This window comes from Triturus cristatus, chromosome 12, assembly GCF_964204655.1.
Source record: "Triturus cristatus chromosome 12, aTriCri1.1, whole genome shotgun sequence".
Taxonomy (NCBI): domain Eukaryota; kingdom Metazoa; phylum Chordata; class Amphibia; order Caudata; family Salamandridae; genus Triturus; species Triturus cristatus.
Genome location: NC_140595.1, coordinates 146,269,475 through 146,294,920, shown reverse-complemented (window position 1 = coordinate 146,294,920; position 25,446 = coordinate 146,269,475). Strand labels below are relative to the sequence as shown.

Here is a 25,446-nt window from a genome sequence, read left to right as displayed (position 1 = left end):
GGCCTTCACCTACCTGTAACGCCCCTAAATCTAGTATTTAGGGGCACCCCGAACCTTCCTTCCTTAGATTCCAGATAGAAAATTACAAGAAGAGCAAGAAGAACAAAGACCTGCCCTGCAGCTGCTAAAAAGAGAAGAAGACACCAACTGCTTAGGCCCCAGCCCTACCGGCCTGTCGACTCTCGAACCTGCACCAGCGCGGCATCTCTCGTGGCCAGCAACCTCACCAACCCCGGAGGACCTGGCTACCTTTTGGCTCTAAGCCCCTGGGACTCCCATGAGTAGAGGCTCTACTCAAGAAACCTATTTTTAACCCCTGGCAGCAGCCCGGAACCGCGGACCCAACACACTCTGCACCAGCCAAGCCTGGCCAGTGCCGGAGTGGACAAAGACCCTGAGGACGACCCCACGGCGACTGAGACCCCGAGTCCGGCACCCAAGGACCCCCCTCGACATCCCGGAAGAAGCCTGCAGCCTCAGAACCAAGTGCCACCCCAACCGCGATCAACCAGAGGGTAAGATTCCCGACGTCAAAAGGCACCCCTGCACCCGGCGCCCTGCGGCCCCCTGTGCCCAATCCCGGGGTACCCACCTAACCTACAACTACCCAACTTACCTCTCGAAGTGGTGGTGGCACCTGAAACATCCTCGTCCCCGAGCCTGCAGCCTTTTTCCAAACCGGAACATTCCCATTGATTTCCATTGAGCGCCCGAAGGCTCAAAAGCACCCTGCACCCAGCCGCCCGAGTGGCCCTGGCAGTGCCCTCTCTACACTAACCTACTTCCCCACTTGCCCTAAGTAAGTGACCAGGAGCCCAGCTCCCACAGCCACGTGGCTTGCCAGACAGCAGCCACCAACCAAGGCCCCCCTATCCCTCATAGGATAACATTGGGCCTAACTCTCTCTGCACCCGGCCGTCCTGAAACCGCTGAGGGTGAACCAACTGTACCTACCTGACACTGGGGGACCCCTGAGTCCATGCCCGGAATTTCAACTCTGCCAGTCGAGTACTTACCCTTAAACCGCTAACTTCATTTTCCTCATAGGGTAACATTGACTGGCTTTTTCTTCAAAAATCTTCTAAGTGTGAACTTTTCAAAACTGCAAAAATTCACCAAAAATCAGCCAAGTGACAAAAACGAATTTACTCACCTGCTCCTAGGTGAGCTCCCAGTGCTGGATCTTGGTGCCCAGCCCTGACCCTGAAAAGTGTTCACAACTATACTTACCTCTAACTCATTTTTCTCCCATAGGAAACCATTGTCTGCTTTTCTGTGAAATTTCTTCTAATTGTCTATTTTTGCAAATTGGAAATATTCTTTTAAAATCGTACCATTTCTGCAAACGAAATTACTTACCTGTTTTTGATAAGGACCCCAGTCCTGGGTCTAGGTACCCAGTCCTGGATTACTAAAGTAACGATAAAGTACTCTACCTGCAATTTGAATTTTTTGCCATAGAGATCCATTGAATGTTTTCTTTGAAATATTTTCGAAGTGCTAACTTTTGAAATAGCTAAATATTATTTAAAAATCATTACAGTTATTAAGTCGACTTTCATCACTTGATTCTGAATACTGACCCAAGGCTGGTTCTAGGAGCCAGACCTGGAATTCCAAAAGTAATCTGAAAAGTAATTTATTACAAATAACCTGAATTTACCATTGAGCTCAATGCATTGTTATGTTTAGGAAATAGGATTGTTTATTGCAACCAACTGTGACTGTTTACACAAATTTATTGCTTAAAACAAAAGTATTTGTATTCAACCTCTCATTCTGAGAAACGAAAAGTTTCTTACCTGTCGGTGTAGTTTTGCAGCTTGAAGATCTTTCTGGATTCACTATGCTGTGCATTATTCCGCGATCTTGTGGTTGGGTCCGGATTCGTAGTCTTTTCTTTGTTTTTTTTTTTTTTTTTTTTTTTTTGTAGCCCAGGTGGGCGTCGACGTCCACCATTTGGTGCACCTCCCGTGACGTCGTCGTGCTTCCTGCGGAAGTCCCACCTTTGGGGCGCCATCTTCGGGTTCTTTTTTTCCCTGTTTTTTTTTTTTTTTTTTTTTAACCCTAGGCGATTGATTAATCCTTTTGTCCATATTTCTGTACGTATCCACCTTTTTTGATCCTATCCATTTCACCCCCTCTTCCTCCAGCCTCATCTTCCTGGCGGAGGTGGGTGGGTTCGCTAGTGAATCCAGAAAGATCTTCAAGCTGCAAAACTACACCGACAGGTAAGAAACTTTTCGTTTTGCAGCGTGAATCTTTCTGGATTCACTATGCTGTGCATAGATTTTGTAGCGGTTTTCCTATTTTTGTGGTGGCTGGGTGGAAGATGATCGCTGGTCGTTGAAAATGTGTTGTAGCACCTTCTGTCCGACCTGTGCTTCCTTATTCATTTGAATGTCCACGCAGTAGTGCTTTGTGAACGTGTGCACAGATGCCCAAGTTGCTGCGAGACAAATGTCTTGGATGGGCGTGTTTGCCAGGAAGGCAACTGTGGCCCCCTTCTTCCTTGTGGAGTGAGCTTGTGGCCCCTCCGTTAGCTCCTGTCCAGCCTGTTTGTGACAGAATTGGATAGTGAGGGCAATCCATCTAGCGATGGTGCCCTTGGTCACTGGTCTACCCATGAAGCTAGTAGCAAAGGACACAAACAGCTGCTTCGACTTCCTGAGTTCTTTGGTTCTTTCAATGTAGTGCATCACCGCTCTTCTGGCATCGAGGGTGTGCAGGGCCTTTTCTGCGTTTGTAGTCGGGTTTTGGAAGAAACTCGGTATCTGTATACTCTGATTCATGTGAAACGCCGACACTACCTTGGGCATGAAGTGTGGGTCCGTCCTCAGGACTACCCTGTCCTTGTGAATTTGAATGTAGGGCTCCTGTAGCGTTAGTGCTTGAAGCTCGCTCACTCTGCGTAGTGAGGTTATGGCCACTAGAAAGGCAGTCTTCATCGTCAACATTTGTAGATTGGCCTTGTGAATGGGTTCAAACGGCGCCTTCATGAGCTCCGTCAGAACCACGTTTAAATTCCATGCCGGCGGCGGCAACCTTTTCGGGGGTGCCATTCTTTTGGCTCCCTCCATGAATCTCTTCACCACCTGCGAGCTGAAGAAACTTCCACCCTTCTCACCTCTGGTGTAGGCAACGATCGCTGCTAGGTGCACCCTTAGGGAGCTCGAGCAGAGGTTACTCTTTAGAAGGTGTGTGAGGTACCTCAGCACCGTTGAGTCTTTTGTCATTCTGTTGTGCAGGCCTTTCTTCCTGCACCACACCGTGAATCTTTTCCACTTTGCGCTGTAGCACTTTCTTGTAGTAGGTTTCTTTGCCTCCCGTAGCACTCGCATAGTGCTCTGAGGTAACCTTAGGTGTGCGAACTCTAGGTCTTCAGGAGCCATGCTGCTAGGTTGAGGGTCTCTGGCTCTGGGTGCAGGACCTCCCCGTTTTGCATTGAGAGCAGGTCTTTTCTTCGCTCGAACCTGTACGGATTGCCTTGCGCCATTTCTTGAATCTGTGAGAACCATGTCTGCCTCGCCCACTGTGGGGCCACCAGGATCAGAGTCATGTTGCTGGTTCTGCACTTGTCGAGCACTCTGTGCAACAGGGGTATCGGTGGAAAGGCGTAGGCAAATGTCCTCGACCAGCTTATCCATAGGGCATTGCCCTTGGATTGCTGATCTGGTTGCCTGGACGCGAAGCTTTGGCATTTTGCATTGTGGCGTGTTGCAAAAAGGTCTATTGTGGGAGTCCCCCATCTCCGGAAGAGTTTCTCCGTTTCCTGGCCATTGAGCTCCCACTCGTGCGATGCTGAGGTCTGCCTGCTCAGCCAGTCTGCCTCCACATTGTCCTTCCCCGGTAGGTGAATTGCCAGTAGATCTATCCTGAGAGGTATGGCCCATCTCCAAATCTCCTGAGCTAGGGATGAGAGGGGAAACGACTGTGTCCCCCCTTGTTTGTTGATGTAGAACATCGCCGTGGTGTTGTCTGTCTGTACCAACACCCTCTGCCCGCACAGGTGTCTCTGGAATGCCTTCAGGGCTAGCAGTATTGTTTTCAACTCGAGGTAGTTGATGTGGCGGACCGCGTCTGCCGGAGCCCATAGACCCCTCACTCTGAGGTTGTCCATGTGCGCTCCCCATCCCATCTGCGATGCGTCCGTGGTAATGGTCACTGTTGGGCTTGGTGGTGTCAGGCTTCTCCCTGTTGTAATGTTGTCTCTGTTCCACCAAGTTATCTCCTCCTGCACTGCGTGCGTAACAACCACTAGATCCTCCCAACTTCCGTTTGCTTGTGACCATTGCTGTTGCAGCCATTCCTGGAATGGTCTCATGTGCAGGCGTACATTCGGCACCAGCTGGATACAGGACGCCATCATCCCCATCATCTTGCTCACCGCCCTCACTGTCAGAGCTCGCCCCTTCTGGTAGAGCTGCGTCTCCTTCAGTAGGGCATCTGTCCTCCTGTCGCTGGGCACTACTGTACTGTTGAGGGAGTTGATCTGTGCCCCCAGGAAAATCTTTACCTGCTCCGGTTCCAGCGATGATTTTCCCCAGTGGATGGAAAATCCCAGATTTGTGAGGGTGTCCGTTACGCGTTTTGCGTGCCTCTCGCACTTCTCGCGTGAGTTTGCCTTGACCAGCCAGTCGTCCAAGTAGGGGTATACGTGTATGCCCTGCTTTCGTAGGTGTGCCGCTACCGCCGACAGGCATTTTGTAAAGACCCTTGGCGCTGATTTTAATCCGAAGGCCAGGGTTGTGAACTGGTAGTGTTCCTGTTCGATGTTGAATCTTAGAAGGCCCTTGTGCCTTCTGTTTATTGGGATGTGAAGGTAGGCATCCTTGAGGTCCACGGTGACCATGAAGTCCCCTTCTCTTATCTGTGGCAGTACCTCCTGCAGTGAAGTCATTTTGAACCTTTGTGTTTTGACGAACTTGTTTAGGTACCGGAGGTCCAGTATGGGTCTGAGGTCTCCGTCTACCTTCGGAACCACGAAGTAGTTTGAGTAGACCCCTTTGTTGCGTTCCCTGAACGGCACTGTCTCTATGGCTCCCTTTTGCAGGAGTTTCCGTGTTTCTTCTCTGAGTATCGCCAGTTCTTGGGCCGATCTCTGTCTTCCCTTCGGCTTTCTGTTTGGAGGTCTTTTCTCCAACTCTACGCAGTATCCGTGCTGCACGATGTTCCGTATCCACTTGTCTGTGGTTATGCGCCGCCACTCCTGAAGGTAGAACCTCAGCCTTCCGCCTACTGGTGACGTATGCTCGTAGGCTCTTGGATCTTCTCTTCCCCCTGATGACACCTTTTTGCGCCTCACCCTTGGGGGCCTGACGAGGGTGGGCGTCTTCTTGCGTGCTGAGTCACTTCGAGGAGGGCTGATCGCCCCCTCTCCTCCTTTGGCCACGTCCGTTCCCTCTCCCTCGAAAGGACTGGCCCCGAGGTTGATATTGCCAGCTTTGCTTCTGCTGACTTTGTCCGTGACCTTCGCCCTGCTGACCTTGTTGGAACGCCTGGTGCGACGTCCCCTGTTGGCTTCCACCCCTACCGTAGGGTCTCCTCGAGGGATTTCCTCGTCTCATTCCCCTCAGCTGCAGGGCCCCCATGGACCTCGCTGTCTCGTTCTCCTTCTTGAGCTGGGTGAGCTTCTCGTCCACCGTTGCTCCGAACAGTGTCTCTCCGTTGAAGGGAGTGCCCAGGATGTTGTTCTGCACTTCCGGTTTGAATCCCGAGATTCTTAGCCATGCATGCCTCCTTTCTGTGACCCCTATGGCCATGAGTCTTGCTGAAGTCTCTGCCCCATCCAACGCCGTCTTTATACAGGAGTTGGCGATGTTCTTGCCTTCATCTACCAGGTGAGAGGCTCTCTGGCGGTATTCTTCGGGGAGGTGCTTTACTAGCTCCCCCATTTCATCCCAGTGTTGGTACTGGTGTCTATTTAGGAGTGCATTTGAATTCGCCATGCGCCAGTGCATTGCGGCGTTCCTCTCGACCTTTCTGCCTGTGAGGTCGATTCTCCTGCTCTCTTTATCTGGAGGTGGGCCCGAGGTTGCTGGCACGTTGGCCCTTCTCCTGGCCGTGGAGGCAATGATGGAGTCTGCGGTGACGCTACCCTTGATGTAAGGTGGGTCCAGGGAGGAGTGTTTATACTTTTTCTCTGTCCTGGGCGTGATCGACCGACAGGTGGCAGGCTCCTTGAAGGCTTCTCTCCCCTGGTTCATCACGCTTTGTAGCATGGGGAGGAACTGGCTCCTAGTCTGGATGGGGAGCAGTGTTTCGACGAGAAAATCTGCTTTCGGCCTCTCCTCGTCGAGCTTGACGCCGAAGGCCATTGCTGCGCTCTTCACCACCATATTGTACACCCCGATGTCGTCTGGTGGCGAAGGCCTCGAGGGGTACGTGTCCACGGCCTCCTCCGGGTTTTCGGTGTCGAGATCTTGCCATTCGACGTCGTTGCCGGTAGATGTCGCCGATTCGAAGAACGATTGTTGGTCTTCTTCCTCGGCTTCTTCCTCATAATAGGGCTCCTCTTCCTCTTCGAGGTCCCTTGTCAGCCCTTCGGCGTCGAACTCCTCCTCGACTTCGACGACGTCCGCCGATGAAACCGTTGGAATCTTGAATTCCTTCATCCTGGCGTCGAACTCCTTCTTCCTTTGAAGGATGTTCTCCATTTCGGCCTCGAGCCGCCTCTTCTTTTTCTCCATTTCGGAGATGCTTTCGGCGTCGACCGCGGGCCTTTTCGATGAAACTTGCGTCGACGTCGAACGTTCTTTCTGCGTCGATCGGCCCGTTTCATGGGATGATTTCGACGACCCTTGCCTTTCGGCGTCTTTCTGCGCCAGGGAGTCCTTTTGTAAGGGTCCGCTGGGCCTTTTGTCCGAAGTTCCCCCTTTGGACGTCGAAGTTTTCGGCGCCGGGGCTCCCTTCGTGGACCATGACTCAGTTTTTCTCGAGTCACCCTCGTGTTTTCGAGGTGTTTTTTGATTTGCGCTCGACGATTCTCTTACCTCGTCTTCTTTCTTCTTGTCGGTCTCTACGACCGTGAAGTTTTCGGCTGCCTCGGCGACGTTGTCCTCGTCGTCCGTGTCGAGGCCCAGCGCGTAGAGTGTCGGGGGTTTTCCTTGGCCCTCCATGTTGGCGTTGGCTCTCCTCTGCCTCTCTCTCACCCTGAGTGTCTTCGGCGCGAAGACTGAGCAGGCGTTGCAGTCGATACTCTGATGATCCACCGGTAGGCAGAGGTTGCAGACCGGATGCAGGTCTTTCTGCGCGAACTTGTGGTGGCAGTTTGGGCAGAACTTGAATGGCGTCTTGTCCATTTCGCTCAGGGTCTCTGAGCGTGCATTCTCCAAGGTTGTCGAAGAAAAAGGCTCGCTGGTCTTCTTTCTTCGCGTTCCTGTCGAAATCTGTTCTTTCCTGATGTCTTCTCTTGATTCTATCGATGAAACTCGCTTTTCTTTCTTCTTCCTCCGAGTGAACTTCTGGAGCTTCCCGATGACGATCCAGACCCAACGGCGGAAAAAAGAATCTGAAGATGGCGCCCCAAAGGTGGGACTTCCGCAGGAAGCACGACGACGTCACGGGAGGTGCACCAAATGGTGGACGTCGACGCCCACCTGGGCTACAAAAAAAAAAAAAAAAAAAAAAAAACAAAGAAAAGACTACGAATCCGGACCCAACCACAAGATCGCGGAATAATGCACAGCATAGTGAATCCAGAAAGATTCACGCTGCAAAAGTATATTTTTACCCCCTTTGTGGTTCTAAAAATAAAACAAGCATATATTTTATATATATAAACCATTGGCCTAGAGTTCAGTTATTGAGTGTGTGAAACCATTTGCTGACTGAGTGTGTACAATAAATGCTTTACACTGTCCTCTGGTACTGCCTTACTGCTCGACCAAGCTACCACTTTTGAGAGTAAGGTCATACCTAACTGTGACCTCTATCAGCCTCTGGGGGACTGTGGACTCTGTACACCCTGTACCTATTAGGGAACAGTATATACAGAGCCACTTTCTCACAAACGTCAGTGCCGGATGACCCGCTACGGCTTCATTGAAAGGCAGAAGGGGCTCCGAAGAGGCTGCTGCCGGTTGAAGCACCTGTCAGGAGGTTAGTCCTGACTGCCATTGTAGGGAGATCCAGGCCCCAGCTGCCCTAAGCAACACCACTGCGTGTGATGTTTCCTCCATAGCCACGGTGGGGGAAGGGGGGGGGGGGGAGCTTCCAAACCACTGGCGTCACCCAGGTCCTCTCGCCAGTACGGCTCTTCAAGTTGATCAGCCAAAGGGTCCACAGACCCCTCCCAGTCCTCCTCACCCTCCTCTGGTTGCCATTCAGGCCTGAAAGGAACACCAGGAATGAACAGAGGCACAAACGTACCTTCCGGCACTGGTACCAACGTCGAGCGATGTTGGTCAGGCACCGTGTCGAAGTCAGGGGTGAGGCTGGGGTTGGCACCAGTCGGGGGCACGACCGGCACCGGTGGCATCGTCACTGGGATCGGCACCAGGGAAGGTACAGTGAGGTCGACCAGCGGCAATCTGGATCCTCGGGGGCCCTCTTGCGTTGGAGCCGCCAGCATCAAAGGCCCAGTGCCCCCAGCCGAGTCCGCAGGGCCCGAAGGTTCACCAGCGGAGTCGGGCTGCCCAAAGATGCTATGAAGCGCTTCGTAGAAAGCTCAAAGCTCGGCAGGGAATGCTCTGGCACCGGAAAAAGGAGGGAAACTCAGAGCCGTCCCTGGAACAGGCTCCGAAGATGGAGCTGGAGAGCGAAGACGCTTCCGGTCCTGCATCGTGTCAGCCGACCAACTGGGAGAAGGCGTAGAGCGACGCTGCTTCTTCCCCTTTCGGCTTGTGCTTTGACAAGTGGTGATGGTAGCTCCCCGACCGTTCCCGAGACCTTCCTCTCAACCGGGACCTCGAGCAACGCGCAGCCTACTGCTGGGCCTCCAAGAGCTTTCGGGATTGCTCCCGCAAAGACTTTGGATTCAGGTGCCGACAGTTGGAGCACGACTTCGAAGACTCAAAAAGAAGTCAACAAAAAGTCAAGAAAAAGTTAGTCAAAAAGTGACTAAGAGGTAGCTCTCTCCGGATCTGCGCTATGGCTGGCGCAGAAAAAGAAAGAACTGACATCAGAGCGCAGGGGCGGTGTCTAATTAGACATTGCAATGTCATCCCAGCAACCACGACGACAGACGAGGAGTCGACCGATGCCACATACAAACGCGCAGGGGTACTGCTAAGAGAAACATTCTCCGGATCCCGTCTGGCGCCTGGGGGTAATTCTAAGGTAAGGAATCTATAACTAATGGTTTCTTTCAGATACCTCTGTCAAAGGGGCCGAAAGCAGGTCAACCTGGCAAGAAGAGCACCAAGCCACAAATTAGGCCCAACGGCAGGTGTATAAAGTCTTTGACGAGGGACGCTTGGCTGCCAAGATAACGTCACATCTTGGGAGACCAATTGAAGGCCTTTACCTGTCGCTGTTCAATCTCCATGCATGAAGGTGGAGCATGCTAAGGTTCAGGGGTAGTATTCTGCCCTGCTGCTGCAATCGAAGATGCTCCCTAAGGGGCAGTCTGATCAGAGGACATTTGTTCATGCTCAAGAGTTTGAGATATCATACTCCCATAGCCCAGTTTGGGTGATTTGGGCAAATCTGGTCCTAATATTCTTGAGAACTCGAGGCAAGAGCGATATTGGTAGGAAGGAGTACAGGAGTAACATGCGCCACTCGAAACTGAGAGAGAACCACTTTGGAAACTCTCAGCGGTGGTCAATAGATAGAGCCAAGGTTCTCCCCACCCTCTCAAGAGATCTTGGGCCACCTCCGTATGTAGACGTCTTTCATAATCCACAAGGGGTTGGTGGCTGGGCTTGTCCGCGCTGGTATTCAGAGAGAAAAAGGCCTGTCGCTCCAGTCAGGTCCAGAGCCGCAGGGCCTCCTGGTTCAGGGTCCATGACCCCACCCTGTTTGTTGATATATCACATGGCAGTGGTGTGGTCCATGAACACTTGAACCAACCTTCATTTGATAGCTGGGAGGAATTCTTTTCAATGCTGAAAGAATTGCCTTCAAGGTTGATGTAGGAGCCAGGACTGCACCAGCGACCACAGTCCGATGAACTCCACCTCTCACAGTTGGCCGCCTCAACCAAGAGGTGATGCATCGGTCATCACTGTCAGCTCAGACTAGGGTAGGGAGAGAAGTCTGCAGCTCAGCCAATCGTGGTTCGTTAGGCCATCACTGCAGATATTTGGCAGTCTCTGCCAACCTCTGGAGCAGGTCGGAAAGATTCCCCTGATGCTGCACCCACTGGGATTTCAGGTTCCACTGCAGAGTCCACATGTACAACCGGGCGTACTTCACCAGCAGGATACAGAAGGGCATTATGTGCAGCAGCCTCAGAGTCAGTGCCATCAATGAAACATCTAGATCACAGCCTGAATGTCCTAGACTCTCTGCTTCAGAGGGAAGGCGCGAAACTGCACTGTATTCAGAATAAAAGGGAGCATCTGGGACTGAGTCAGGTGTGCCTTAGCCAGGATGATAGTGAACCCCGGCGAATATAGGAGGTTCGCTGTAGTCTGGAGGTGGGTGAGGATAGCCTAGGGCGAGCACACCGCTAGAAAGTCCATCATTGAGGTAGAGGAAGACTGGAACCCCTGACATCTAAAGATAAGCTACAATCTACGCCATAACTTTAGTTAACACCCGGGGGGCATTGATGAGCACAAAGGGGAGCGGACCAAACTGGAAATGCTTATGGCCCACTGTGAACTGTAGGTAATGTCTGTGGGTTTGCAGGACTGGGATGTGAAAATAAGCACCCTGCAAATCTAATGCTGCCGTTCAGTCCCCAGGGTCCAAATCAGAAAAGACCTGAGCTGAGCCAAGGTCAGCATCTTCAATTGCTCTTTTCATGGAAAGGATAAAGTGCTCTATACTTTTTCGGCACCAGAAAGTAGCAGGAAAACCACACTCTACTTCTGGCGCTCTCGCAATGGCTCTTTTAGCTAACAGAAGCTGCACTTCATGACGGAGCAAATTGAGATGGTCCTCCGTCAGCTGGTCTGGGGATGGTGGCAAAGGGAGAGAGGTTTTCATAAATAGAGGGCAATTGACAGGGCTTCCGCGAACCTCCCCTCTGTTGCCCTTGTATATGGATCTGGGGGTGAGACCTATCACACAAGAAATTGCAAGGCGTCCGCTACTGTATTGGTGACGTCTGTGGGCAACAATCGAGCTGGCGGAGTACAGAGCCGAATTGCAAGAGGTACTCACCCTACCTGGGGCAGGGAAGCTTCCTTGGCTTATGCATATCAAGAAAAGCTTAAATGAGATAGGCTGTCCCGAGCTATGGGCAAGTCCTCTAATTGCCCACACCAGGGTCACGCGAACATATTTATCCAACATGTACTGGAAGGCGAAATTTGATAACATCTCAGTGGACCCCAAGATTGGCTCTGTAACTCGCCAGTTCCTGGATATAAAAGCCATTTACCAACTAGTGGTCATTGACAAATTGCAAAAGATCCTTTTCTTTTATCAATGTATTTTATTCTTTTAAATATTCCTGCCAAAATCTTTTTTTAATCGTTGACATGAAATGCTGTCTTTTATGGTTTCATAACCGAAATAAAGATTTTCTACAAATGGAAGGGTGTACCCTCTCTTCACAATTTGGAGCACCCACTTGGCCGAGGGTATGTTGCTCCACTAGGGAAGGCAGTGCAGGATCCTGCTGTCAACAGGATGACTGTGCTGGGTGCAGGGCTTGCTAAAGCTGCTTGTAGGCTGTGGTAGCAGGAGGGGCGGTGGACTGAAAAACGCACTGAGCATGACTCCTGTGTCCTTTCTGGGATCCAAAAGGGCAGAGTAGCCTGAGGGTTGAGGGGTAAGGCTGATATCTGTGGACACCCACAGGTGCTGCTGCCATGGAAGGGGAGAAAAGAGTGCTGTTGTGATCAGAAAGCCAGAGAAAGACCCAGGAACCTGGCGGTAGATCGGCTTCTCTGAAAATGCTCAATCGCCAAATCAGCTTTGTTGCAAAACAAGCATGAGTCATCGACTGCCATGTCAATCAGGAATTACTGCACTTTGCCAGAAACTCCAGTGGACATCAAACAGACCTGATAACTGAGCATATAGGCCATGGCCCTGCCTAGAGAGTTTTGGTGACCAGCTAGCATCTCATGGTAATCTTCTCTGCTTCCTGGACATCCACAAGGTTTGGTTCAGTTGGTTGGTTGGTGCAGCCTTCTTCAGGAAGCACGGGGAGCAGCTGTACAACAGTGTCATAAAGGTATTCACCATCTTGGAATTCCTATCCAGTGGGGTAGAAGGGAATGCGTTAGGTGTTAACTTTGGCTCGCGAGGCCTGCACCACCAGACTCTCAAGGATGGGATGCCTGGAAGAGGAAGGCCGGATCTGAAGGCTGGATCTCCTGGGGTGAGATGATGGTGACTGGATATCATGCAGTGCACTGGAGCCCCGTGCAAGGTGTTGCCCAGACACCCCCAGGAGAACCTCGTTGATCGCCTGATTTAAGGTGAGCACAGGTTCCGTAGAGTTCGCCCTTGGGTGAAGCACCTCTGTCAAGATGTTGGTCTTGACCTCAACCACAGGCAGTTGTGGGTCAAAGGACCTCAGCTGCCCTGTGCATCACTGTTGTGAATGATGCACCTTCCTCCAAAGTACGACAAAGAATCTACTGAAGGAGAAAAGAATTCCGCTCGGTATCTTGTTGAAGGGACACAGTAGAGATATATCTGCTCCCCTTTACACAGTATCCATTAAATAGTAAGACAACAGTAGATTATATCGAATACAAGAGGTACTTCTATGCATGTCAACACGAATTGGGATTTATTAATAACAATAGACAATGGGGGGGGAGGGGGAGATATGGTCTGGACGATAGCTATGTTGAAGTACAGCGGCTTCAATTCAGATTGCCTAGGGGCTGTTGACAGAGCAACAGGGAGGCTTATAGTTGCCTGGGGTGGCTTGGAGCAGGATTCAAAGGGTCCAGCTGGTATCGGGAGCAAACCTGCCAGCGATAACCCAGTCGGGGCACCTCATGGCTTCTTGGGGCCCAAAGGCGCTATAGAGGGAGTCAGTAGCAGAAGACTGCGTGCATGGTGTCATAGGACTCTTTCAACTGGGAGGGATCGCTCCGGCTCCATGGAACCCAATGGTGTATGGGAGCAAGGTCTAGAAGAACGGAATTTGAGTGGGGAAACTAGAGAATGCTTTAACTTGCGCTTCTCTGACTTACCCAACTTGGAGGACAAAGTCTTGGAACACAAAAAGAATCACCTGTGGAAACCACCTCAAACCAGGACCGGCGTAGAGCCTTCTTCTGCAGGCCATCTGGAGAATCATCACCCACTCGCAAATCGCCTTGGGGTACATCGACTTGCAGTCGTTGCAGGTCTTGGGGTCGTGGCCCGACCTCAGAGACAAATAAAGCATCATAGACAGACAAAGTGGGGATCAGACACGAACATCTCTTTGTGACACACCCCGCACGGTTTAAACCCTGTAGGATTTGCATGTGACGTGTTCCTAGCATACTGAGAGAAACAGATAAAAAAAATCATCAACAAAAGTGTCGAAAAATTAGTCAAAAGATGACAGAGGTAGGTCTTATGATACATGCTGTTGGCGTAGAGAGGAAGGAACTGATATCAGCACAATGAGGTGGTGCTTATATGGGCACTGCAAGGTCATTTCCAATGCTGATGACACTACTGAAGAGCCGATCAATGCTACTGACCTGCACGCAGAGGTACTGTTCAAGAGTTTCCAGATCCAGTCTGATGCCTGGGGAATATTGTAGGTAGAGGAATCTGTGGTTAGAAATCTCTATTAAATGAATCCTTTAGCCTTGCCCTAGACACAGAAATGCTCCCATTTGGCGTTTAAGATTCCTGTGATAGCTGCTGCTGGAGTTTGTGCCAGGAAGTCTCTACAGTCTAATGTGAGATCCAGATCACCATACTCATCGGGTACCATGCTGTCTTTTCCCTTTTGTGTGTCCAGGATTGTTCCCAAAAGCTGCTGTTTGTACAGGTCTGCGGAAGACTTATTGACGTTCAGTGTTACTCTTAGTATGCATAATACAGTGATGCAAGCGATCATAGAAGGATTTGCTGCTTCTCTTTAATGGTGCCTTGACAAGCCAGTCGTTCAAGTTCATGTATCCCTGGTGACCCTAGCATCTGAGGTAAGCAATCCTCGGGGCTAAGCACCTGATAAATATTCAAAGTGTTGTCTTGGGGCCAAAGGTAGCACCTTGAATTGGTAGTGCTGCTCTGCCCCTTACAAGCAGAGGTACTTGCTCTGCTTCCAATGTTTTGGGATGTGAAAATATACATCCTGAAGATCCATGGACACCATATAATCATTCACCTGGAGCATCAGGAGGACTTCCTGAAGCGCTACTGTGTGAAAGACTCCTAGGTAATCAGAATATAATGAACAAATTATATAACAATAAAATATAGGGAAACATGAAAGAAAAATATAAAAATACTGTAAACAATAATAATTTATTTTTTAATTATTCATATTGTGAGAAAGACACAACTAAATAGTAATATATCAGAAAATGAATGAACAATAATGATTCATTTTTCGATATATTACTATTTAGTTAATGAATATGTATATATCTTTTTATCATTGTAGATACATGTGTGGCTACTCCTGATGAAGGCGTTGTGAACGCCGAAACGCGCGTCAATTATTCAAAGCTGCCACTTTTTAACTTTGTTTAGTTGGTTTTTATATTGGTTGCCTCTTATATTTTTAAAAAATTGAATGTAATGTGTTACATGAATCTTTCTCACAATATGAATAATTAAAAAATAAATTATTATTCTTTACAGTATTTTTATATTTTTCTTTCATGTGTCCCTATATTTTATTGTTATATAATTTGTTCATTATATTCTGATTGCCTAGGAGTTATTCTCGTTATACTAAAATTACCCTGTCCTAGGAATTGAACTATTTGCTGTTCAGGGGGTCCTTGTTCTTTTCCTTTGAAAGATTTGTTTCTTCAGGAACTTGTTTAGCACCCTGAGGTCAATAACAGGTTTACATTTTTTCGTTTTCTTCCTTATCAGAAAGAATCTCAAATAAAATCCCTGATTTCTTTGGGCTTTTGGGACCGTCTCTATTGCTTCTTCAAATTTGACTAACTATCTTGTTACCCTGCAAGAATATCCAAACAATAATGCTTTGTCAATGTGATTGGAGTGGACCATGCAGGGGCTTTACAGATGTCAGCTATGGACATGTTGCCAGAAAAAGCCATAGTGGCACCCACCTTGCGGATGGAGAGCAGTCTGGGCTGGTAGGTAGAGTGCTTTTGGCATTAAGGAAACAGGGCTGGATCCATTTAATTATCCGCTCGGCAAATACCTGTGAGGTGTACTTTATGAGGCAGTGTAAAGGAAACAAAAAGCTGCTGTATTTTACGGAAAGGTTAGGTCCCATCTATATAATACATGATAGCATGCTTGAAGTCAGGTGTCTGAAGTGCTTTCTCGGCTACTGAGTCAGTATGTGGATAGAAGACTGGGGGCTCAATTGTTTGGTTAAGGGGGGAGACAACCATAGGTAGGAACTTGGGGTTGGTACTAAGAACCAGCCTGACAATATGGACGAGAAGAAAGGTTCCTGTATTGTGAGGGCCTGTAGCTCAAAAATATGTCTAAGGGATATTATGGCTACCAGAAAGGCTTCCTTCCAGGAAAGAAACTGCAAGGAGCAAGAATGCAGTGTTTTGAAGGAAGGTCCCATGAGTCTGGTGAGGAAGATATTCAGACTCCAGACTGGGGCAGTTTCCACTGTAGGTGGGATGACATGTTTAAGGCCCCCCATAAAGGCCCTAACTACAGAGTCTTTTTTAAAGTGAGGGATGTTCACTGTCAGCATGTATGCGCTAATAGCAGCTAGGTGCATTTGAATGGAGGTGTAGGCTAATCCTGACTTTTTCAGTTGTAGGATGTGGCAAATAACGTCTCATACTGTAGGCTTGATAGGGTTTGTGTGACTTCAAGATACAGTAGTGGGCAAACTGTTTCTATTTAGCAGCATGGCAGATAAGTGTGGTAGGTCTACAGTCTTCCCTGAGTATGTACATACACTCTTGAGTTAAGTTAAGGTAAGTTAAACTCCAGGACCACAGGAGCCATATCAGTATGTTGAGCTGCCTGGTGCCCGGGTGTCTGACCCTGCCTTGATTTTGTTTAAGAAGGTCAAGCTTGTTGGGGAGATTGTTGTGTGGGGCAAGCATCATCTCTACAAGGGTCGAGAACCATGGTTGTCTGGCCCGCTTGGGAACCACCAGGATGAGGGTGAAGGAGGTTCACAATAGTTTCCTCACTTTGTATTATAGAAGTGGAAGTTAAGGAAAGGCGTTTGCAAAGGTTTCTGACCATTTCATAGACAGAACATTGTTAAAAGACTGGAGGTGTGGAATCCTGGGAATGAAGTTTGGGCATTTTGGCGTTTTCCCACTTGGTAAAAAGGTCTATATTGGGGATGCCCCACTGACTAACATAAGAGAGTAGGATTTGTGGGTGGAGTTCCCACTTGTGGATTTGTTGGTGCGTCCTGCTGTGCAACTCTTCAAAGTCGTTGTCTAACCCTGGGAGATAATCCACGAGGAGGCATATTTGGTGACGAATTGCCCAACGCCAAAGTCACTGCGCGTTAGTGCTGAAAACTAAGGGGACAGTGTGACGCCTTGCTTTGTAGGTAAAACATGACAGTCATGTTGACTATCTGCACCAGATCCACTTTGCCATGAATGGAGAGAGGCTTTGAGATCTAAGTGAATGGCTAAAATTTACAGATGGTTCATGTTGAGACCATGTTGATGAAGGGGCCACAGATCCTGGACTGTCATGTTGTTGAGATGTGTCCCTACAGCTCGCAAGTGCTACGTCCATAGTGATGGTCACCTGCAGAACGGAGTGTGTGAACAGCCTGCCCCGCAACATATTGTTGCTGTTCTACCACTGCAAAAAACAATGGCTGGAGGCCCCTATCAACACTACATCTTCCCAATGACTTTGCTTTTGACCACTGATCTGAAAGGCGCTCTTAAGTAGGTGCATATGGAGCTTTGCATGAGGGACTAAGGCTATTCATGAGGCCATCCTATTGAGGAGGCAAATTACAGTTAAAACATCTGAGAAGACAGAGTGGCTGAAAATAGAGGCAGAAGCCGCTGGAATGCCACTACCGTTTTAGCGCTGCTGTAAGCTTTGGTCATCACTGTATTAAGGACGAACCCCAGGAAGGGTTACACTTGAAGTGGCTTGAGGTGGGACTTGGTGGCATTTACTGTAAACCATAAGCTCTGTAGTAGAGACATTTTGGCTAGGGTGTGGGCTAGGCAGTCCGGTTTGTTTGCATTCTTGATAAACTAGTCATCTAGACAGGGGACGAAATGTGTCATGACTGTCTCCAAATATTGGAGGGAGAGCTCGGTTATGGGGAATGGCTCCACCAAGAAATCATCACCCTCTGGGGTGACATACATTTCCACCTTGTGATGGGCAGCTGTGGTAGGCTGTGGTGTCATCTGGAGAAGATGCCCTAACAGGGACATGGTCATGGTTAGGGTTCCCTGGAGGATCCACGTCCTAATCCTCCCAAGGATCATCAGTGGGTCGCGGGTAGAATGGATTGGCAAAATCATTTTCTGGACAGTAGTGGCTTGGGCTGCCTGTGTCTGAGCACGATTCCGGTGAACCCAGAGGGGAAGTTGCAGGAGGTGGAAGGGTGGAAGTGATGCTGGTGGAGGAGGAGGGAGAGGAGTGAGAGTGGGTGGAACAGGGGCAACAACTTTGACCTAGGCCTGGGAGGAGGGGGGATTTTAGGGCCATAGAGGAATGTCTGAAGATGGAACTCATGCAAAGGCAAGCCTGTGCTTTTTAGGCAAAGACTTCTCTGGGGTGGAGATCTTGCCTGAGCATGGGTAGATGATTGTGCACTGCTGCCTTTCATCGAGCTCTGGTTGGAACTTTTTAAGGATAGGCCTCTCCTTGGAGTCGCCTGTCAAAAGTCTCGGAGCTGACTGAGTTTTCAGCACAGACATTGGTTTTGGACTCGATTGAGGCGTCTGCATGGAGACTTTGGTGCTGACACGTAGTCTTGGACTCATGGGCCACTAGGTGTCAAGGATGGACACCTTGCTTCAGTGCCAACCAGAGCCCAAAAAAATGTGTGGTGAAGGGTGCATACTCTACTTGTTCCTCTTATGCTCTACTCCTCAGACCTTTAAGGCTCACACTTTCTATTTTTCTCTCCTTGAATCCTGTAAAATGTATTATCAACATTTCAAGATCTGCATCAAAATATCAATGCCACATCTGGAATTTGCTTTCGGAACGGAAACATGATTGCCTTTTCATAAAACACTGTCTAGGAACAATGCTGATCCTATCCTACATAAGAAAATCACACCAGATAACCAAAATAAATGTGATCATGCTTCGTTCACAGGAAAGCATATCCAGTATTCCTGTTTCTTCATTTATGGACCTCTTGCTTAAAAACCCTTCTCTTCTGAACCCTTCACTATCTCTAAATATTTACAAAATACCCCAAAACAATCACGTTTGGATACTTCAATCTCTGGCTTGACAAAATTAGTAGCAACCAAAACAGTCGCTTTATCGACACATCTTACCAACGCACTCAAGAGGACACACACTTGAAGCCATCTTTGGACCATAATTCATCACATTTTCATGCTGGGAATGACCATCACATCATCTCTCTCACCATCCTACAGCCCACAACCTTGTGTTTTCCTAAAATAATTATTTGGAACAATATATCAAGGCGTATCTTGAAAGACTTCTTGCAGAGGTCATTCCTCCTACACACAAGCTTGCACGCACATACTCTGCAATTGGTCATTGTTCCATGTAAGATGCAATATAATAGCTACCAGCAAGAGCAGGTTGAAAGCCTCTCTTACAGGAAAGCAGGCACAAAGAATACCCAATAATTAACAATCAAATGCAACCAAGTATGTCAACTTAAATTTTCAAGTCAGCATTTGCCTTTTGATTACATGTAAAATTTCAGTTTGTAAGCTATTCCCCTTACCAGAACAACCGAAGTCCTCAAACAGCATATATATTGTTACGCTGATAAGAGAGCTCTGTAAGAGAGTGTGTCATCCGTAAGGGTTTTGGTGCTGGGTTTGACAACTAAGTAGGTTTTACTAAGGAATAAGTTGTAATTGAGGATATTAATGAGCAGATCCTCAAAGACAAGCGAGTGCATTCACTAACAGGGTAATTGCTAATGTTGTTTTGGTTGACTGCGCCGATGAGGGACATGTTTTGTTTATTAATACGCTGGTACTAATTAATAAGATTGTTCTTTAAAAGGTAGATTTTAGCAGCAAATGTGTTTTTGCAGCTTTTTAGCTGCAGGACAATCTCTTTGTTTTGAGGATGCCCATGGAGCCCCCAACATTGTCCGGAGAATTTCACCCTTTTATCCCTTTAAGCAAGCTTTCTAAAATTCTGAGCATTTCTGTTTGTTTGAGGATAACAGAACAGCATTGAGAGTGCGAAATTCTACAAAGATAATGAGACAATCGTCCTTTTTTTAGCACCAGGAATAAAAACCATGCCTTACTTCTGTCACTGGTATCCTCTCTATGGCTCCTTTGTCAACACCCTGCACTCCCTGATACAAGAAAGACGGATAGTTCTCCATCAGCCGATCTGAGGAGGGTGGATGGTGGGGGGATTTAAAAAAAATTGTAAGATGCAACCCCGTAGAAAGATTTGAGAGCCCACTTGTCCAAAGCTATTGCCTGCCACCCTGGCAGAAAATGTCCTATTCAGCCTGGGTAGCTGTGTTCCAACAGGGGCACACTAACAAGGCTTGGGGATACGCAGCCGCAAAAAGGTTGGAGGGATTGCTGTTCTGGTTGGGCCTGCTGGCGATACTGGAAGCCCCTACTATAGCCTCAGACAGGGTGAAATGGCAGATGCAGCTCGCGGATGCAGATGGCGGATAGAAGGAGGGCCCAGGGAGAGCTGTGGCCTTGCTATCTTTGAAGCACTCCTGGGCTGAATCTGCTTAATCCCTCAAAAGGAGGGAATTGTGAACCATTAAAAAGGATGTCCACGCTACCCAAGCGATATAAAACATTTCCGACCGATCTCCCTGCTCCACTACCAAGTCAAAGTTATCGAGAAAGCCATCAACCAACAGCTCATCGAATACCTGGACCTCAACCACCTAATTGACACCTTGCAATCAGGATTCCATGCCAACCACAGCACCTCCTGGGTAGTATTTTTAAAGGTGAAGAAATCTGCTGGTAGAAATCTGTATCAGAAATTCATTTTAATTTAAATCCATCTAATACTAATAAAGGAATGAATCCAAGTAACCTTCTATTCTAGCAGAATCTCAAAGAATACTGTAGATAAAGACAATTTAAGGGAATGCTGATATTTGTGGTTTTAAAACAATAGCGTATAAAACAAACCACTATCATTTAATTCTATGTAGAGAATAAATGCAACATTATATTGTTAAACAGGGTAGCACTTTTGTCATTCTGCGCCACAAACTGAATGCACATGTAAAAACAAACATACTATGGGCGAAAGAAATTCCACATAAAAAATATACACAATGCACACGGACGTTCTGAGGAATGTGCAAGTGTACACAACTGTTATATATGCCCTGATAAACAGTTCACTTTCAAAATTACAAATATAATACTTAATAACTAGACAAGTGCAGCAATAGGGGATAATAAACTCAAATTCAAAAACATGAAAACCTGATACAGTCTTCAATCAGAATGAATACATTTTGGAAGTGTATAGTTTATGGTTAAGAATTTCTCTTCGAACGTGTAGGTAACCGTGGAAGAAAGCATGGTTTCCCACAGAAGGGGTACGGTGACAAATGCTTAGAGACAGTTATCCCACTAGGCTGTGAATTCATACAACTGTAGTCACATTATAGATTATAGAATAGACTGCTACAGCAGAAGCATTCGCCTACCTTTCAGAGTCCAGAAGCTCTTCATGAATGCTTCCTGTTGACAACCGCTGCAACACCAGGTCTTGGGGGTCATAGTGCTGGTTGTTCTCAAAGTGCAGAATTATATTCCTCACATTCCCAGGTTTAACTAGGTGTCAAACAAGAGGCAAGATGTTATGTGTGCCCATAGTGACCATACAGATTGTCAAGACACCACTTCATGTCATGACCACTCGTGTATCTCACAACTAAAGCATTGACAAATGATCTGCCTGCAACTGCTGGTCATCATCTATATTTATATCAATGCATGATGGGGAAATATGTAAAATGTTTTGGGCTACAAGCTCTCAGCCACTGTAAACTACTTTTGTGTTTTATGCACCAATGCATCTACGGCCTCAATCTTGAAAATAAAGAGTGCTCTTCGATGCAGTCTAACGAGATCTTGAATCAAGTTATTATACAACTAGACTTGCAATATGTTGCCTATATTACAAGTCTGGCTGTATACTAACTTGGTCATTGCCTGTGGACTATATGCATCAGAGTGCATGATGCAGGACCCAGAAAGCAGTCCAACTAGTTTAAACGGTGTAGATAATTCAAATGTGTGCTCGACTGCAATGCTTGTTTTTTGAGACTCATATTAACAAGCCGGAATAGGAAAATTTTCCTGATGCACTTTTTATAAACACAACTAAGGCAGCTGAAATATACTATGAGGAGAAACCAAAAATGGTGCGTAACGATCACATAGTGTAAAACACTAACCATTCTGTACTGAGCTCAGGGTACAATGCGGGGTTCAACATACCATCTGCAGATATGAGATCCTCCAACAGGTTTTGTCTGACTCCTAGCACTCTTACTTACCTACTTGAGCATAACTCAGAGATGAGTAGGAGATACTTACCAATTTTCCTTTTCCCCAAAGTCATAAAATGTCCTTTTAGGGTTTAGGAAATGCACCATGTGTGAACGCAGTGCGATGCGGTGTCACACTTTCTCTTCCCAGCACTGGAAGCTTATTAAAAACTGTTCAGCTTAACCCTCATCTTTACGCAGCAGATCCCTCAGGTTGACTGATTTCTTGCCATTAAAATGATCATTTATAGCTTTGCATATCCTAAAGAATATTCGGTAATCATCAACTAAAGATCTCAGAGTAATTTTACAAGCAACTCCTTTAGCCTCTCCAGGTTATCTCCAGTGCTGAGAAAATTAAAATCTTCAAGCCACAGAGGCTCTAAAGGCACAAGCTCTATTTCACCCTTTCAATATTAGGTGCATACATGCAGAGAGAATAGGGTGATACAAACCATAACTTGAATAACAGGATGGAAAAACAATAAGGGAATGAAAAGAGGACTCACTGTTATAAATACACCTTTTAGGCTCTTAACAGTTTATTCTCATGTCTTGAAAATTGGGTGCCCTTAAACTAGCCAAAAAGTCTTAGAAACCATATGATACAAATTGCTAGGGGTGGTTACACTGTGGGAAGTGTGTTATAGAGAATTAGGAGTTGTGGAACAATCCATTAGATGAAATACTACATTTATTGAATAAATTCATGGTATATATATTTATACACGTGGGCCATAGGGGGGTAGAAGAATACAGCATATAAAGAAAAGGTGCAATCATCAGATAACACTTTAAGTCTGTGAAGGTCTGTGTAGCGCTTTTGAATAAAGGGAAACGAGGTGGGGCTAGATTGCTATGGGCCAGGTTGAGTGATCCATACGACAAGTCTGGTGAATTAGAAAGGTCAACTAAGGATGCAAGGGTGGCTCAAGAAAGATGGGGCAGTTTTTATTCAGAATGATGAATGCAGACTAGAATGCGATGTGCACAAATGTTAAACCGATCAGAGGGTGAGTTAGCACACAAAACTTCATTGATCATTAGTTGAATATTTATGCAACATGAAATAAGATCGCTTTTTCACTTCCATTTTATTCCACTATTTAATCACTTAATGGTTTTAGCTTTATATAGGTTTTAAAGTGCTCTTTAGTGACAGAATTACATTTAGGATGTTTCATGTACTAAAAGACAAATGTGACTAAAGTCTTAAAAAATCTCAAATTTGTTCAGCAGTACATGCTTTACAGAACTGCATAATTGGTAGATATAAATATGAAAACCTAATAGATGGAGTAATTTCAGAATGATGCCTCTGCTTGAAAAGCTTTCTAACCCCAATTTAGGGTGTACAATCTGGGGTCGTCGTCTATGTAGTTATGCTCACATTTATGAACAATATTTATAAACCCCTGATTTGCAGTGTCCAGAAAGCAGACTATTACAAGAAAATCTGACAGTGGTCCCTTGATTTCAATGTAAATGACCCTGGCATGACAGAATTGGTAAAATAGAAGAAACAGTACAGGGCTCAATACTGTTTGTTTATCAATACTGGATTCACTCATTTACTTTGCTTGCAGATTTTTTCCAAGCGTCAAATGCACATCTATCGGGTGCTCATTCACATACATTTTAGGCTAGTAAAAGTATAGTATTTTCTGTGGCCCATGAAAGTTTTTTTTCTATGGCTATAGAGGTCTAGTCCTGGATTTTTATATGGCCTCCACTATTTTTTCATTAACGGATTTCATCGAAGAGAATAATTTTCACCGTTTTTCTGTGCAGTTAATTTTTTTAGAACCTTTGACTTTCTTTCTTTTTTCCTTTTATGCAGCGTGCTCTTTCCCACATTGCCATTGTCTATTTCTAGATGCCAGCGCACACGCGATCAGAACGTACTTCAGCTACAGCTTTGGGTAAGTACAGCTCTGTAGCCACTTGGCAGCATGCACCCGCATATATCCTCAAATTTAGCACTGCTTTTCCCCACTTTTAGAATAATTTGGGCTTGCCTCACCATTTTCTGCTCAGTGCTGCTACCTAGGAGGGTGAGTTGGTTTTCTCATAATCACTCATTGATTATAATATAGGGACCTCTCTTTCTTTTTACGCTTATTGACCAATTAGAAATTTCTCTTCTCCTTCAATCTATAGATTTATTTCCATAATTTGAAACTGGTGTTTTTCAGCCATTGTGATCTGTTGGTTTGTCCTGTAACCTCCTTATATTATTGGTCTTACAAGTATATCATACTTTTTTCACACATTTTATTCTTTGGACATTTATTTGTTTTATTGTAGAATATCTTTTTGCTCCCGATGATGACCATTTTATAATTAAGTGTGGGGTCAAAACGTCAATGTTTTACAAGTGGACTGATGCCGATATATATTCTCAAACAATGAACTATAATTTGGAGTCTTGTTGAAATCTGGTTTAATATCAGCTCTTAGATTGTATATACTGTAAATAAGCACCTGTGTATTTAATTCACAAATGTGACATTGCACTGCGCTGCTTTTTTGAGCACTGACAATATTAACTTTCTATTAAGGCTTCGCTAAATTGATTCATGTTGTAACTAATACATTTGTTTACGTATAGTGTACTGGTACTAACTATTGTACATTTTGTTATTTTGCCTAGGAAGGATTGGCTCTTTCCTCTCTCCAAGGGGATCAATGTGCTTTATAATTGATTTATTAACCAGATCCCCAGGATAACCTCGTTGCCCCTTACCTGATATATACTCACCCTATAAGTGGCACGTCTGTTGTAATGGTCACATAAAGAAGAGGGTCTACAAAAGGCCTGCCTATCAACAGATTGTTGCTTTTCTACTACTGCAGAGAGCACGGAGTACTGGCCTTTATCAAAACTAGATCTTCTCATTGGCCGTCAGCTTGTGACCATTGACTGGCTGCTGTAGCGGGGACATGTGCAGCCTCGCATGCGAGACAATTGCTATGAATGAGGTCTTAATGGGGCGTGGCTACGCAAGCCACGATGGCGGACATGCATTGCTGAGGCTCCGTGCTCGGGCGCCTCTAACAGCTAATTTTGAGCGTCGCCGCGATTAACCAACGGACCCAGAAACGTAGGAACCTGTCTGCATGGCAGTGCGGTGTATGCGGAGGTCCGAAAACACTCACGATTTCTGATCGGAGCTTCCTTCTACGGAGCCGCTGGTGCCGCACTCCGGATCTCAAAACGGCGCCGGGGGTCCTCCGAGGGGAATCGGCGGCGGTGTGGGGAGAGGCCCTGGGAAATTAGCACACCACGCCCAGCTCGACTCGGCATCTGGACGCCGTGGACCCGCGGCGAACCGGAGCAGGGCTGCACAGAAAGCCATGGTGCAGGCGATCGTCGGCGCCCTCGACCCACGCGCCATCTTCAACGTTGTGCATCCGACGCAAGCTAGAAGCGGGCCTCGGCCCCCACTGGACATCCCAGGTACCCAACACAGCCTGCTTACAGGGGGACCGCGGGGAAGTAACGAACATTGGTGGGGGCGGCGTGATCCGAG

General features: G+C 47.0%; 1 protein-coding gene across 4 annotated transcripts in view; it reads right to left on the bottom strand.

Annotated features, from left to right (window-relative positions):
* Positions 1 to 25,446, bottom strand: part of LOC146772936 (rho guanine nucleotide exchange factor 11-like) — an 896,981-nt gene that overhangs the window by 431,432 nt on the left and 440,103 nt on the right. For all 4 annotated transcript variants that reach the window (XM_085639320.1, XM_085639323.1, XM_085639321.1 and 1 more), the window contains one exon: positions 21,068 to 21,194. In XM_085639320.1, coding sequence (XP_085495446.1) covers positions 21,068 to 21,194 — 127 coding nt within the window. The remainder of the gene's footprint in view (positions 1 to 21,067; positions 21,195 to 25,446) is intronic.